The sequence below is a fragment of the Heptranchias perlo genome, chromosome 1 (genome assembly GCF_035084215.1).
Source record: "Heptranchias perlo isolate sHepPer1 chromosome 1, sHepPer1.hap1, whole genome shotgun sequence".
Taxonomy (NCBI): Eukaryota; Metazoa; Chordata; class Chondrichthyes; order Hexanchiformes; family Hexanchidae; genus Heptranchias; species Heptranchias perlo.
Window position 1 is genome coordinate 197,098,290 of NC_090325.1, and position 17,357 is coordinate 197,115,646.

At 45.7% G+C, this 17,357-nt stretch overlaps 1 protein-coding gene across 2 annotated transcripts in view; it reads left to right on the plus strand.

The window, feature by feature from the left end:
* Window positions 1-822: 822 nt before the first annotated feature.
* LOC137306629 (clathrin light chain A-like) overlaps window positions 823-17,357 on the plus strand; it is a 50,934-nt gene continuing 34,399 nt past the window's right edge. For both annotated transcript variants that reach the window (XM_067975978.1, XM_067976054.1), the window contains exon 1: window positions 823-1,159. In XM_067975978.1, the coding sequence (XP_067832079.1) occupies window positions 994-1,159 (166 nt within the window). In that variant the 5' untranslated portion in view covers window positions 823-993. The remainder of the gene's footprint in view (window positions 1,160-17,357) is intronic.

Genomic DNA, 17,357 nt, shown 5'->3' on the forward strand with positions numbered 1-17,357 from the left:
ATGGGACAGTGCCCCAGTCCCATGTACCCCCGCCACACCCTGAGCACAAAACCTGGTGTGGGTGGCATCTGGTGTGGGGGTCAAAACCCCAATCTACTGCTCCTGTTGCCAGGATTGTACCTGGACAGCAAGCTGAAGGGTTGAAATATCAAGCCCTGAGGGAAATGGGCAGCAGTGGAAAGAGAGCAGAAAATCTCACACAAACAGGAGGGAGGCAAGAGGAGGGATATTTGTGGAGTAGATTTGTGGCAATGGGGAAGTAAAATGAAGCCTGTTTACACCCTGGCCATAATTTTTGCACACTATGTCACTCTTTGTTTGATGAAATGCTATAAATCTGTGATATTAGAATCATTGAATCGTTCAGCACAGAAGGAGGCCATTCAGCCCATCGTGCCTGTGCATGCTCTCGGAAAGAGCTATCCAATTAGTCCCATTCCCCCTGCTCTTTCTCCATAGCCCTGCAATTGTTTTCCTTTACAATTCGCCCGGTGAAAGTTACTCATAGAACCAGAAGGAGGCCATTCGGCCCATCGTGTCCGTGCCGTTACTATTGAATCTGTTCCCACCGCCCTTTCAGGCAGCGCATTCCAGATTAATAAACACTTCTCAGGATTAAAGTTTTGCCAACGAAAAGATGAAATATTTGCGATTGCTTGTGACGGGTCAGGGGGGGGGGGGGGGTTTTACATTCTGTGCCATTTGTTCATGTTCTGCCCGGGATGCTGAGCTTAAGGCTGGAGCTGGGGGCTCCTCTCCCCGGCCAGTGCAGGGAGGGGGTCCTTGGGCAGCTTTCAAACCCCGACCGACCAGTCAGCCGAGAGCCGAGCCGCAGTGTCTGGTGTTTCTGGTGTGCGGTGACTCGCTCGCATCCGCTCCAGTCCCAATACTGAACCTGCGTTTGTTTTTGCAGCCCTGTTTTTTTTTTAATCGTTATTATTTCGTTGTTTTGTTTTTTTTGTGCAACCTTCAGGCTGACAAAGAGCGGAGGACATGGATATTGGGAACGGGACTGCTCCCGGAGCCGAGCTGGACCCGGCTGCCGCCTTCCCGGAGCAGCATCACAGTGAGGACGAAGGCATGGAGAAGGAGCAGGAGGCGGAATCGGTCCCGGGCACCGGGGGGCACAGCCCAGAGACCCAAGGCATGAGTCCAGGAGGTGAGGCTCCCTCTCCCTCAACAGCTCAATACAAGGCTACTCCCCAGCTGTGATCAACACCTGGATATTCAGACATCACATCTGGGGAATATTGTGCTGCTAGGGGAGATAGAGGCAATATCTGTAAATATAAAATGCAATATCTGCAAATATTAAATGCAATATCTGCAAATATTAAATGCAATATCTGCAAATATTAAATGCAATATCTGCAAATATTAAATGCAATATCTGCAAATATTAAATGCAATATCTGCAAATATTAAATGCAATATCTGCAAATATAAAATGCAATATCTGCAAATATTAAATGCAATATCTGCAAATATTAAATGCAATATCTGCAAATATTAAATGCAATATCTGCAAATATGAAATGCAATATCTGCAAATATTAAATGCAATATCTGCAAATATGAAATGCAATATCTGCAAATATTAAATGCAATATCTGCAAATATTAAATGCAATATCTGTAAATATTAAATGTAAGTATTAAATACCGAGCTGTCGAGGGGCAGTGGGAACCTGTTCACCGAAAGCACAATAGGGGAGGTATCGCTGCTTATTCCACAGGTCTGGCCCAAGTTCAGCAAAACGGTGAAAAAATAATTTGGTTTATTAGCTTTTATTTTTCAAAACGGGGACCTGCAATTTTTAACTCCCCAAAGGCGATGTTATAATTTTTATTCCCCCCCCCCCCCCCCCCCATAAGATTCCCTGTGAAGAGTGACCGTTCCACCCACAGATTCCCATTGCCCCGGGGTCAGGTGTGGACACAGTGCGGAACAAAGAAGTGGAAATGCTGAAAATCCGCAATGAAACCAGAAATCACTGTAAACGCACAGCCCGAGAGAGTGAGAGGGGGGGGTGGGGGTTAACATTGGGAACCTTGTATTCTGACCGGGGGTCTCGAGCCGAAAAATAAAGTTATTTGATTTTTGTCCCTTTAGAAGCTGTTTATTGCCAGCGTTTCCTGCACGGGGGGTGGGGGGTTTCGGTTCCAGGTACAGTGACAGATGGAGGATGAGTTTATCTGCTCTCTATCTGTATCACAGGCTGCCCAGGGAACGAGGTCAGGCTCCGGGGGGGGGGAGAGGCTGCAGATCCTCTCGCTTCCTCGGCACCACCAATGGATTCTCCCCCACAGCCCACAGCCCACTCTCTGAACCTGCTGCATTTTTAGAGGTGGATTTTGCAGCGTGAGATTCTGCCGCACCGCTCCCTCAAATAGGAAGCTTTTAAATAAAGGATTGGAATTTTTATGGTGCAGTTGTTAATGTGTCGGTGCATTCTCTTCAAAGATGCAATTGTCGTCTCACAGACAACCCCTCCTGTTCCGAAATAACGGATTATCTCCCATAAGCCGCATATTAAAGTCTCAAAACGAAATGCCTTAAGCTCATAATTAAAGATGACATTTAAGTGCAGTACTGAGGGGGCATTGAGGGAGTACTGAGGGGGTGATGAGGGATGTGCTGAGGGGGTGCTGAGGGGGTGATGAGGGATGTGCTGAGGGGGTGCTGAGGGGATGATGAGGGAGTACTGAGGGGGTACTGAGGGGGAACTGAGGGTATACTGAGGGGGTACTGAGGGGGTGCTGAGGGGGTACTGAGGGTGTACTGAGGGGGTGCTGAGGGGATGATGAGGGAGTACTGAGGGGGAACTGAGGGGGTACTGAGGGGGAACTGAGGGTGTACTGAGGGAGTACTGAGGGTGTGATGAGGGAGTACTGAGGGGGAACTGAGGGGGTACTGAGGGGGAACTGAGGGTGTGCTGAGGGAGTACTGAGGGTGTGATGAGGGAGTACTGAGGGGGAACTGAGGGGGTACTGAGGGGGAACTGAGGGGATGCTGAGGGAGTACTGAGGGTATGATGAGGGAGTACTGAGGGGGAACTGAGGGTGTACTGAGGGGATGCTGAGGGAGTACTGAGGGTGTGATGAGGGAGTACTGAGGGGGAACTGAGGGGGAACTGAGGGTGTGCTGAGGGTGTACAGAGGGTGTGCTGAGGGAGTACTGAGGGGGTGCTGAGGGTGTGCTGAGGGGGAACTGAGGGTGTACTGAGGGGGTGCTGAGGGTGTGATGAGGAGGTACTGAGGGGGTACTGAGGGAGTACTGAGGTTGTGCTGAGGGTGTGCTGAGGGGGTACTGAGGGGGTGCTGAGGGGTTACTGAGGGGGTGCTGAAGGGGAACTGAGGGGGTGCTGAGGGAGTACTGAGGGTGTGCTGAGGGTGTGCTGAAGGGGAACTGAGGGGGTGCTGAGGGGATGCTGAGGGATGTACTGAGGGGGTACTGAGGGGGTACTGAGGGGGTGCTGAGGTTGTGCTGTGGGGGTACTGAGGTTGTGCTGAGGGTGTGCTGCATTCCTAGAGGTTATTGTGTGGATTTGGTGTAAAACCAACACCCTATCTACTTGTTTCAGTGATTCTGGTGGATGTAAATAGTCCTCAGGCAAAATTCGACAAAAAGCAGGGAGCTCCCCCTGTGCTCTGGCCAACATTTTTACTTCAGCCAACATCAGTTGTTTTTGTGACTGGAAGCCTGTGGCCAGTGGGGTACCACAGGGATCGGTGCTGGGTCCCTTGCTGTTTGTGGTCTACATTAATGACTTGGATATGAATGTAAAAGGTATGATCAGTAAGTTCGCTGATGATACAAAGATTGGTAGGGTGGTAAATAGCGAGGAGGATAGCCTCAGTCTGCAGGACGATATAGATGGGTTGGTCAGATGGGCGGAACAGTGGCAAATGGAATTTAACCCGGAAAAGTGCGAGGTGATGCACTTTGGAGGGACTAACAAGGCAAGGGAATACACAATGAATGGGAGGACCCTAGGCAAGACAGAGGGTCAGAGGGATCTTGGTGTGCAAGTTCACAGATCCCTGAAGGCGGCGGAACAGGTAGATAAGGTGGTAAAGAAGGCATATGGGATACTTGCCTTTATTAGCCGAGGCATAGAATATAAGAGCAAGGAGGTTATGATGGAGCTGTATAAAACACTGGTTAGGCCACAGCTGGAGTACTGTGTGCAGTTCTGGTCGCCACACTACAGGAAGGATGTGATCGCTTTGGAGAGGGTGCAGAGGAGATTCACCAGGATGTTACCAGGGCTGGAGCGCTTCAGCTATGAAGAGAGACTGGGAAGATTGGGTTTGTTTTCCTTGGAGCAGAGGAGGCTAAGGGGGGACATGATTGAGGTGTACAAAATTATGAGGGGCACAGATAGGATGGATACTAAGGAGCTTTTTCCCTTCGTTGAGGGTTCTATAACAAGGGGACATAGATTCAAGGTAAAAGGTGGGAGGTTTAGAGGGGATTTGAGAAAGAACTTTTTCACCCAGAGTGTGGTTGGAGTCTGGAACTCACTGTCTGAAAGGGTTGTGGAGGCAGGAACCCTCACAACATTCAAGAAGCATTTGGACGAGCACTTGAAATGCCATAGCATACAAGGCTACGGACCAAATGCTGGAATATGGGATTAGAGTAGACAGGGCTGATGGCCGGCGCGGACGCGATGGGCCGAAGGGCCTCTATCCGTGCTGTATAACTCTATGACTCTATGACTATCACAGAAACCATTAATTGGTCATTCATCTCATTTACTGTTTGTGGATCTCGTGAAAAAATGGTTGCCCCATTTGCCTTGTGACAAAACTGTATTTTTCTTGTCTATATTAAATTTCTGATTTCTATCTCCCTCTGTATCTTCTCTAAGCTCATCTCATCCATGAGAAAGACCTCCTTCTCCCTTGACCCCATTCCCACTAAATTGCTGATCGCCCAATCCCCCTTCCTGGCCATGATGCCTACTGACATTGTAAATGGTTCCTTCTCCTCAGGCACTGTTCCTATCATCACCTCCTCCTCAAAAAACCCACTCTTGACCCCTCCGTCCTTGCAAACTACTGCCCCATCTTCAACCTCCTTTTCGTCTCCAAACTCCTTGAAGGCGTTGTCACCGTGACGACTCCCTGTTGAATCTGTCCAGTCACTGCTGTAGCACCAAAATGAAATTTTCTGTGATTGTGATCAGAGTGCATTAAGCCTCCTCATCCTCTCTGCAGTCTTCGACACGGTTGTACACGCCCTCCTCTTTCAACGCCTCTCCTCTGTTGTCCAGCTCAGTGGGACTGAGATCACTTGATTTCATTCCTACCTATTTGATCACAGCCAGAGCATCTCCATCAAGGGCTTCTCTCTCAGCCCTCATTCTGTTACCTGCAGGGTCCATCAACAATCTACATTCGTCCCCTTCCTTTCATTGACCAGTACAATGGTAGAACTCCCCTGCTCTTTTTAAAATAGTGCCATTGGATCTTTTACAACCACCTGAGAGGGCAGACAGGCCTTGGTTTATCATGTCATTTGAAAGCTGGACACACGTGTCCTCACAAACCCAAATTGGCTCCTAGTGTCCTAACACCTCAAATTGAAAGTTCTTATCCCCATGATTAAATCCTTTCATGGCCTCACCCCTCCCCTCCCTATCTCCTCCTGCCCTAGAAGCCTCCCAAGCTCTGTTCCACTGTCTCTGGCCTCGTGTGCACCCCCTTCCCACCATTAACTGCACCATTGGTCTCCATGTCTTCAGCTGCTTGTCCGACACCCAGTATTGGATGAGCATAAATTGCCTCCAATTAAACATCGGGAAGACCAAAGCAATTGTGTTCGGCTCCCGCCACAAACTCCATTCCCGAGCCACCGACTCCATCCCCCTCCCCGGCCACTGTCTGAGGCTGAACAAAACTGTGTGCAACCTTGGCGTCCTATTTGACCCCGAGATGTGCTTCTGACCACATATCCTCACTATCACCAAGACCGCCTAGTCCAGCTCCGTAACATCGCCCGTCTCTGCCCCTGGCTGAACTCATCTGCTGCTGAAACCCTCAATCATGCCTTTGTTACCTCTGGACTCGACTATTTCAATGCTCTCCTGGTCGGCCTCCCACCTTCCACCCTCAATAAACTTAAGCTCAAACAAAACTCTGCTACCCACACCCTAACTTGCACCAAGTCCCGTTCACCCATCACCCCCTGTGCTCACTGAGCAACATTGGCTGCTGGTCTGGAAACGCCTCGTTTTTAAAATTCTCATCCTTGTTTTCAAATTCCTCCATGGCCTCACCCCTCCCTATTTCTGTAACCTCCTCCACCCTACAATCCTCCGAGATCTCTGCGCTCCTCCAATTCAGGCCTCTTGCGCATCCTTGATTTTAATTGCTCCACCATTGGCGGCCGTGCCTTCAGCTCACAGGGCCCTAAGCTCTGGAATTCCCTCCCTAAACCTCTCTACCTCATTCTCCTCCTTTAAGAACCTCCTTAAAACCTACCTCTTTGACCAAGCTTTTGGTCACCTGTCCTAATGTCTCCTTTGGCTCGGTGTCAATTTTTGTCTGATTGCACTCCTGTGAAGAGCCTTGGGACGTTTTATTATGTTAAAGGCGCTATATAAATGCAAAAGGTTAGCATGCAGGTACAGCAAGCAATTAGGAAGACAAATGGCATGTTGGCCTTTATTGCAAAGGGGTTGGAGTACAAGAGTAAGGGAATCGTACAATAATTGTACAGGGCTGTAGTGAGACCTCACCCGTAGTACGACAACCATAGAACCATAGAAAAGATACAGCACAGAAGGGGGCCATTCGGCCCATCGTGTCCGCGCCGGCTCAAAGAACAACCAGGTGCCCATTCTAATCCCACCTTCCAGCACCCGGTCCGTAGCCCTGCAGCTTACAGCACTTTAGGTGCAGGTCCAGGTACTTTTTAAAAGAGTTGAGGGTCTCTGCCTCTACCACCAATTCAGGCAGCGAATTCCACACACCCACCACCCTCTGGGTAAAAAAGTTTTCCCTCATGTCCCCTCTAATCCTTCCGCCAATCAGCTTAAATCTATGTCCTCTAGTTCTTGAACTCTCCGCTAGGGGAAACAGGTACTTCCTGTCTACTCCATCTGGGCCCCTCATAATTTTGTACACTTCAATCAAGTCTCCCCTCAGCCTCCTCTGCTCCAAGGAAAACAACCCCAGCCTATCCAATCTCTCCTCGTAGCTGCAATTTTCAAGCCCTGGCAACATTCTTGTAAATCTTCTCTGCACTCTCTCCAGAGCAATTACGTCCTTCCTGTAATGTGGTGACCAGAACTGCGCACAATACTCCAGCTGTGGCCTTACCAGCGTTTTATACAGTTCCATCATTACATCCCTGCTTTTGTATTCTATACCTCGGCTAATAACGGAGAGCATTCCGTATGCCTTCTTCACAACCTTATCTACCTGTACTGCCACCTTCAGGGACCTGTGCACATGCACTCCAAGGTCTCTCACTTCCTCTATCCCTCTCAATATATTCCCGTTTACTGCATATTCCCTTTTACTGTTTGCCCTCCCTAAGTGCATTACCTCACACTTCTCCGGGTTGAACTCCATTTGCCACTTTTCCGCCCACTCCACCAACCCATTGATATCTTCTTGGAGTCTACAGCTATCCTCTTCACCATCAACTACACGGCCAATTTTTGTGTCGTCTGCAAATTTGCCAATCATGCCCCCTACATTCAAGTCCAAATCATTATACCACAAACAGCAAGGGACCCAACACTGAGCCCTGTGGCACACCACTGGAAACGGATTTCCATTCGCAAAGACATCCATCGACTTTTACCCTTTGTTTCCTGTTACTGAGCCAATTTTGGATCCAATTTGCCACATTTCCCTGTATCCCATGGGCTTTTACCTTTCTGACCAGTCTGCCTTGTGGGACCTTGTCAAATGCCTTACTAAAATCCATGTAGACAACATCCACTGCACTACCCTCATCAATCCTCCTTGTCACTTCCTCAAAGAATTCAATCAGATTTGTAAGGCATGACCTTCCCTGAACAAATCCATGCCGACTATCCCTGATTAAACCATGCCTTTCCAAGTGACAGTTTATCCTATCTCTCAGTATTGATTCTAACAGTTTGCCCACCACTGAGGTAAGACTGACCGGCCTATAATTGTTCGGCCTTTCCCTCGTACCCTTTTTAAACAATGGTACTACGTTTGCAGTCTTCCAGTCCTCTGGTACCTCCCCTGTATCTAGTGAGGATTGGAAAATGATCCTTAGAGCATCCGCTATTTCCTCCCTGGCTTCCTTCAATAGCCTAGGAAACAATCCATCAGGCTCTGGTGACTTATCAACTTTCAAGGATTCCAGTCCCTCTAGTACTTCCTCTCTCATTATGTTTACCTTATCCAATATTTCACACCTCTCCTCTTTAACTACTACGTCCGGATCATCCCTTTCCTTTGTGAATACGGAGACAAAATATTCATTTAAAACCCTACCCACTTCCTCTGCTTCTACACACAAGTTACCCTTATCATCCCTGATAGGTCCCACCTTTTCCTTAGCTATCCCCTTGTTCTTAATGTACTGATAAAACATCTTTAGGTTTTCTTTAATCTTACTAGCTAATATTTTTCATGCCCTCTCTTTGGTTTCTTTATTTCCTTTTTTACGTCATCCCTGTACTTTCTATACTCCTCGAGGCTTTCTGCAGTGTTTAGTTTTCTGTGACAGTCATAAGCTTTCTTTTTCTGCTTTATCTTGCCCCGTATACTTCTAGACAAGCAGGGGGCTCTAAATTTGGCAGTGCCACCCTTTTTCTTTGAGGGGACGTGTCTGCATTGTACCTGTAGAATTTCACTTTTTAGTGCCTCCCACTGGCTTGCCACTGATTTCTCTTCAAGTAGTTGTGTCCAGTCCACTTCTGCCAAATCACCTCTTAGTTCTGTAAAATTTGCCTTCCCCCAATTTAAAACGTTTACTCCTGATTTAACTCTGTCCTTTTCCATAATAATGCTAAAACTAACTGAATTGTGGTCACTCTCCCCAATATGGTCACCCACTGTCACTTCACCCACTTGCCCATCTTCATTTCCCAGGACTAAATCTAGAATCACATCCCCTCTTGCTGGGCTTGTCACGTACTGGCTAAAAAAGTTCTCCCAATCAGGAATTTTGCATCCTCTGTGCCCCTCCCACTGTTTGAATCCCAGTTGATGTTCGGGTAATTGAAGTCCCTGTGACTGCCCCTTTTTTATTTCTTAACTCAACTCATATGGCCTCAATTGATGATCCATTTAGCATATCATCCCTTCTCCAACTGTAATTGATTCTTTAACCAATAATGCTACCCCCCTCCTTTTTTATCACCCACTCTATCCTGCCTGAAAACTCTATATCCAGGGATATTGAGCTGCCAATTATCCCCCTCTTTAAGCCAGGTTTCCGTTATAGCAATGATATCATGCTGCCTTGTGTCTATCTGTGCCCTTAGCTCATCTGCTTTGTTTGTGATACTCCTTGCATTGCAGTATATACCCTTTAACCCCGTCAAATTCCTGTGCTAAACACTATTTAACCTTTGCTTCTTTTGCCTTTCTGAGTCGCTAACTACTTCACTAACTGCTTTTCTACTTCCCGTTTCCTGGTCTGAATTTGTCCTATCTGTACCTGCCCTTTTGTTCCAATCCCCCTGCCATACTAGTTTAAACCCTTCCCCACAGAACCAGCAAATGCCCCCGCGAGGATATTGGTCCCAGTTCTGCTTGGGTGCAACCCGACCAGCTTGTACAGGTCCCGCCTTTCCCAGAATCGGTGCCAATGCCTCAGGAATTTAAACCCCTCCCTCCTACACCGTCTCTCAAGCCACGCATTCATCTGGTCCATTCTCCTATTTCTGCTCTCACTGGCACGTGGCACTGGGAGTAATCCTGAGATTGAGTTCTGTGTACAGTTTTGGTCTCCTTATCTAAGGAAGGATATACTCGCCTTGGAGGCAGTGCAACGAAGGTTCACTAGATTACTTCCTGGGATGAGAGGGTTGTCCTATGAGGAGAGATTGAGTAGAATGGGCCTATGCTCTCTGGAGTTTAGAAGAATGAGAGGTGATCTCATTGAAACATATAAGATTATGAGGGGGCTTGACAGGGTAGATGCTGAGAGATTGTTTCACCTGACTGGAGAGTCTAGAACTAGGGGGCATAATTGCAGGATACAGGGCCGGCAATTCAAGACTGAGATAAGGAGGAATTTCTTCACTCAGAGGGTTGTGAATCTTTGGAATTCTCTACCCCAGAGGGCTGTGGATGCTGAGTAATTGAATATATCCAAGGCTGAGACCGATAGATTTTTGGACTCTAGGGGAATCAAGGGATATGGGGATTGGGCGGGTAAGTGGAGTTGAGGTCGAAGATCAGCCATGATTGTATTGAATGGTGGAGCAGGCTCGAGGGGCCGTATGGCCTACTCCTGCTCCTATTTCTTATGTTAATATGTTTACTGGCAGCACAACCTCGCAAATCCTGTAATGTCACTAAAAGTAGCGACGCAGGTTAATAAGGCCATTAAGAAGCAAACAAAGCACTGGGAATAGAGGAATAGAATTGAAAAGCAGAGAAATTACGTTAAACTTGTATAGAACCCTGATTAGACCACACTTGGAGCACTGTGCACAGTTCTGATCTCCACATTATAAATAGGATATAGAGGCACTGGAGAAGGTGCAAAAAAGATTCACATGAATGATACCAGAACTGAGAGGATATCCTTATCAGGAAAGATTGAACAGTTTGGGGCTCTTTCCTCTAGAAAAGAGAAGACCGAGGGGTGACCTGATAGAGGTCTTAAAGATTATGAAAAGGTTTGATAGGGTCGACGTAGAGAAGATGTTTCCACTTGTGGGGGAGGCCAAAACTAGGGGGCCATAAATATAAGATAGTCACTAATAAATCCAATCGGGAATTCAGGAGAAACTTCTTTACCCAGAGAGTGGTGAGAATGTGGAACTCGCTCCCACAAGGAGTAGTTGAGGCGAACAGCATCGATGCATTTAAGGGGATGCCAAATAAACACATGAGGGAGAAAGGAATAGAAGGATATGCAGATAGGGTGAGATGAAGAAGGGTGGGAGGAGGCTCATGTGGAGCGGGCACCGACCAGATGGGCTGATTGGCCTGATTCTGTGCTGTACATTTTATGTAATAAAATCTGATGTTTCATTTTGTCAGCACAGTGTTGACAAAAGCAGCCATTTTGTGCTAGTTTATTAACTCATTTTCCAAATTGATACATGCCCGAATTTGCTGATTATTTAGAGAATAAGTAACGAGGGTGACTGTGTGTCACAAACCTGGCCAATAAATGTGGGCTCAAGCCATGACCCGTTAGTGTAAATCGTTAACATATGTTCAACCGAGACGGAAGTCTGACATTTGCAGTAACCTCTCATGGAGTTTAATGAGCAGTTTGTGCTTTTCTTTCCTGTTGTCGTGAAGAGACAGTAATTGATAAAATGAAGATTACCCGTGTGTTGTGGACACAGCCGTTGGAGTTCAGTTTAATCGGTTTATTTTTTGCATTGTTTGACATGTTAAGCAGGATTATCCTTTCTAATTCCGAATTGCAACCTCCTGAAAATAAATGTTAATAATTTATATCATTTGTACTTACAATGTGATTTTCTATCTTATTGCAAAACCTCGATAAAGCTATTGACTGCAGTCATAGGAACATAGGAATAGGAGGAGGCCATTCAGCCCCTCAAGCCTATTCCACCATTCAATTAGATCATGGCTGAACTATATCTTATTCCATTACTGCAGGCAGACTGAAACATAGGGGCTCTGATTTAAACTCCGGGCAGGTTCTGGATTGGTCAGTGGTGAGGCTGAGTTTTAACCCAGCCACTGCATCTGAGAACTGGTGTTTTGATTCCTGGATCTCGTTATAATGTGACCTACAGGTTTGGACCAAGGCTGTAATGAGGTCTGGAGCCGAGTGGTTTTGACAGAACCCAAACTGAGGATCAGTTATTGGTGAGTAAGTGCAGCTGGATAGCACTGTCAATGACACCTTCCATCATTTTGCTGATTATTGACAGTAGGCTGATGGGGCTGTAATTGGCTAGGTTGGATTTGAACATAAGAACATAAGAAATAGGAGCAGGAATAGGCCATTTGCCCCTCGAGCCTGCTCCACTGTTCAATCAGATCTTGGCTGATCTTCGACCTCAACTCCATTTTCCCACCCGATCCCCATATCCCTTGGTTCCCTTAGAGTCCAAAAATCTATCGATCTCAGTCTTGAATATACTCAATGACTCAGCATCCACAGCCCTCTGGGGTAGAGAATTCCAAATATTCACAACCCTCTGAGTGAAGAAATTCCTCCTCATCTCAGTCCTAAATGGCCGACCACTTATCCTGAGACCATGTCCCCTAGTTCTAGAATCTCTTGCCAGGGGAAACTTCCTCTCAGCATCTACCCTGTCAAGCCCTCTTAGAATCTTATGTGTTTCAATGAGATCACCTCTCATTCTTCTAAACTCCAGAGAGTATAGGCCTATTCTACTCAATCTTTCCTCAAAGGACAAGCCTCTCATCCCAGGTATCAACCTGGTGAACCTTCGTTGCACGGTCTCTAAGACAAGTATATCCTTCCTTAGGTAAGGAGACCAAAACTGTACACTGCACTCCACTTGAGGTCTCACCAAAGTCCTGTACAATTGTAGTAAGACTTCCTTAATCTTGTACTCCAACCCCCTTGCAATAAAGGCCAACATACCATTTGCCTTCCTAATTGCTTGCTGTACCTGCATGCTAACTTTCTGTGTTTCGTGTACAAGGACACCCAAATCTCTCTGAACACCAATATTTAATAGTTTCTCACCATTTAAACAATGTTCCGTTTTTCTATTTTTCCTACCAAAGTGAATAACCTCACATTTCCCCACATTATACTCCATCTGCCGCATTCTTGCCCACTCACTTAACCTGTCTCTCTCCCTTTGCAGACTCCTTGTGTCCTCCTCACAGCTTACTTTCCCACCTAGCTTTGTCTCGTCAGCAAACTTGGATACATTACACTCGGTCCCTTCATCTAAGTCACTAATATAGATTGTAAATAGCTGAGGCCCAAGCACTGATCCTTGCGGCACCCCACTAGTTACAGCCTGCCAACCTGAAAATGATTTATTCCTACTCTCTGTTTTCTGGCCATTAACCAATCCTCTATCCATGCTAATATATTCCCCCAATTCCATGAGCCCCAATCTTGTAAAACAACCTTTAATGTGGCACTTTATCGAATGCCTTTTGAAAATTCAAATATACTACATCTGCTGGTTCCCCTTTATCTACCCTGCTAGTTACATCCTCAAAAAACTCTAATAGATTTGTCAAACACGATTTCCCTTTGAAAAAACTGTGTTGACTCTGCCTAATCATATTATGATTTTCTAAATGCCCTTTTACCACTTCCTTAATAATGGATTCCAGCATTTTCCCAATGACTGATGTCAGGCGAACTGGCCTGTAGTTCCCTGTTTTCTCTCTCCATCCTTTCTTGAATAGCAGGGTTACATTTGCTACCTTCCAATCCACGGGGACCGTTCTAGAATCTAGGGAATTCTAGAAGATCAAAACCAATGCATCCACTATCTCTGCAGCCATCTCTTTTAAAACCTTAGGATGTGGGCCATCAGATCCAGGGGATTTGTTGGCTTTTAGTCCCATTAATTTCTCCAGTACTTTTTCTCTACTGATATTAATTACTTTAAGTTCCTCCCTCTCATTAGCCCCTTGGTTCCCCACTATTTCTGGTATGTTTTTTGTGTCTTCTACTGTGAAGAGAGATACAAAATATTTAACATTTTTGCCATTTCCTTATTCCCCATTATAATTTCTCCTGTCTCAGCCTCTAAGGGACCAACGTTTACTTTTGCTACTCTCTTCCATTTTATATACTTGTAGAAGCTCTTACAATCTGTTTTTATATTTCTTGCTAGTTTACTCTCATATTCAATTTTCTCCCTCTTTATCAATTTCTTGGTCATCCTTTGCTGGTTTCTAAAGCCCTCCCAATTATCAGGCTTACTACTGTTCTTGGCAACATTATAGGCCTCTTCTTTTAATCTAATACTATCCTTAATTTCTCTAGTTAGTCATGGTTGGATCACTTTTCCCGTGGAGTTTTTATTCCTCAAGGGTATGTATATTCATTGAGAATTGTGAATCATTTCTCTAAATGTTCGCCATTGCTTATCTATCATCATATCTTTTAATCTAATTTCCCAATCTACCTTAGCCAACTCGCCCCTCATACCTACATAATTGGCTTTGTTTAAATTTAAGACTCTAGTTTCGGATTTAACTACGGATTTAACTCAATATGAAATTCTATCATATTATGATCACTCTTCTCCAGAGGATCCTTTATTATAAGATTAATAATTAATCCTGTCTCACTACACAATACTAGATCTAAAATAGCCTGTTCCCTAGTTAGTTCCTCGACATATTGTTCTAGAAAACTGTCTTGAATACATTCCAGGAACTCGTCCTCCAAACTACTTTTGCCAATTTGATTTGCCCAGTCTATATGGAGATTAGAGTCCCCTATGATTATTGCATTACCCTGTTACATGCTTGTCTAATTTCCTGATTTATATTCTGTCCAACACTATAACTATTGTTAGGGGGCCTGTAAACTACTCCCACCAGTGTTTTCTGCCCCTTGTTATTTCTTAGCTCCACCCAGACTGATTCTACATCCTGATTTTCTCAACTAAGATCCTTTCTCATTATTGTCTTTATCGCATCCTTTATTATCAGGGCTACACCCCACCTCCCTCCCCCACTCCCCCCCCCCTTTTCCATTTTGCCTTTCTTTTCTGAAAGTCAAGTACCCTGGAATATTTAGTTCCCAACCTTGGTCACCCTGCAACTACATCTCAGTAATAGCCACTAGATCAAAAGATTGTGTACAAAATTATGAGGGGCACAGATAGGATGGATACTAAGGAGCTTTTTCCCTTCGTTGAGGGTTCTATAACAAGGGGACATAGATTCAAGGTAAAAGGCGGGAGGTTTAGAGGGGATTTGAGAAAGAACTTTTTCACCCAGAGGGTGGTTGGAGTCTGGAACTCACTGCCTGAAAGGGTTGTGGAGGCAGGAACCCTCACAACATTCAAGAAGCATTTGGATGAGCACTTGAAATGCCATAGCATACAAGGCTACGGACCAAATGCTGGAATATGGGATTAGAGTAGACAGGGCTTGATGGCCGGCGCGGACACGATGGGCCGAAGGGCCTCTATCCGTGCTGTATAACTCTATGACTCTATGACTCTATGACTCTAAACCCATTTATCTCTATTTGTGCCATTAATTAATCTATCTTGTTACAAATGCTTCGTGCATTCAGATACAGCCCCTTTAATTTTAACCTTTTACTATTTTTCCCTGATGTGATTTTATTCACTGATGCCCTATTACCTTTGTTAAACTGTCTGCCCCTTCCTGACACACTCGGCTTGTTTTTACCCAAATCGCTACTCTGCTCCACAGCCTTGACTTTTCTCTTTAGACTGGTAAATTTATCCTTACATGAACCCTCCCCCCTCTTACTAGTTTAAAGCCCTATCTACTGCCCTAGTTATTCGATTCGCCAGGACACTGGTCCCAGCCCAGTTTAAGTGGAGCCCGTCCCAACGGAACAGCTCCCTCTTTCCCCAGTACTGGGCCAGTGCCCCATGAATCGAAACCCCTGTCTCCCACACCACTCTTTGAGCCAAGTGTTTAACCATCTAATCTGTCTGTCCCTGTGCCAATTTACCCATGGCTCAGTTAGTAATCCAGAAATTATTACCTTTGAGGTTCTGCTTTTAAATTTGGACCCCAGCTCCTCAAACTCCCTCAGCTGAACCTCATTCCTAGTTCTAGCCTTCGGGACTCCTGGTCGAGTCTGCAGTGAACAGTATCTATCCCCCTGACTATACTATCCCCTACCACCACCACATTCCTTTTTGCTCCCCCCACTTGAATGGCCTCCGTTACCACAGTGCCGTGGTCAGTTTGCCCATCCTCCCTGCAGTCTTTGCTCTCATCCACACAGGCACCAAATGCCTCGTACCTGCTGAACATGGGCAAAGGCTGAGCCTCCTCCATCACAGCATCCTGGATCCCCATACCTGCCTGACTCACAGTCGCGTCCTCCTGTACCTTACCACTGAATAAATCTAAACCTCTACCTAACCTAAGGAGTGTGACTGCCTCCTGGATCAAAGTGTCCTGATAACTCTCCCCCTCCCTGATGCATCGACACTTACTGCAGATGTGGTTGTTTGGGATCTCGCTGGTCTCCACCAACTCCCACATGCTGCAGTTAGAACACACCACCTGCCCTGCCATCCCTATCTAACCTTCGTTTTATATATTTTATTAATATAAATTTTTATGTAATTAATGGACTTGGTTTATTTTCAGTCTTTTTTAAACTAATTAATTTATCTACTTTAATCTAGTTTCCCGCTCTTTTTAACTTTAGTTTTTAGGCTTTTTAACTAACACTAACAGACTAACCACTAAAAACACTAACCCCCACTAAAGACACTAACCCCCACTAAAGACACTATCCCCCACTAAAGACACTAACCCCCACTAAAGACACTATCCCCCACTAAAAACACTAACCCCCACTAAAAACACTAACCCCCACTAAAAACACTAACCCCCACTAAAAACACTAACCCCCACTAAAAACACTAACCCCCACTAAAGACACTAACCCCCACTAAAGACACTAACCCTCACTAAAGACACTAACCCTCACTAAAGACACTAACCCTCACTAAAAACACTAACCCCCACTAAAGACACTAACCCCCACTAAAGACACTAACCCCCACTAAAGACACTAACCCCCACTAAAGACACTAACCCCCACTAAAGACACTAACCAAGAAACTAAATACACTGATTTACTCTCGGCGCTCCTCTGCGACCTCACTTTTTGTCTCGTTTTTGATTTTATTGATTTTTTTTATTTCGTCGCTCGGGTCCAACTCTCTCTCCGCTCCTTTTCTTGACTGTTCAGGTCCACTCTCTCTCCGTGCTCTTTACTGATCCTTTTATTTGTCCTGCTTTTTGTGGACAGGACATACCTGTGCAATTTTCCACATTGTCGGGTAGATGCCAGTGTTGTAGCTGTACTGGAACAGCTTGGCTGGAGGCGCAGATAGTTCTGGAGCACAAGTCTTCAGCACTACAGCTGGGATGTTGTCGGGGCCCATAGCCTCTGCTGTATCCAGTGCACTCAGCCATCACTTAATATCATGTGGAGTGAATCAAATTGGCTTTTGTGGAAGCTGA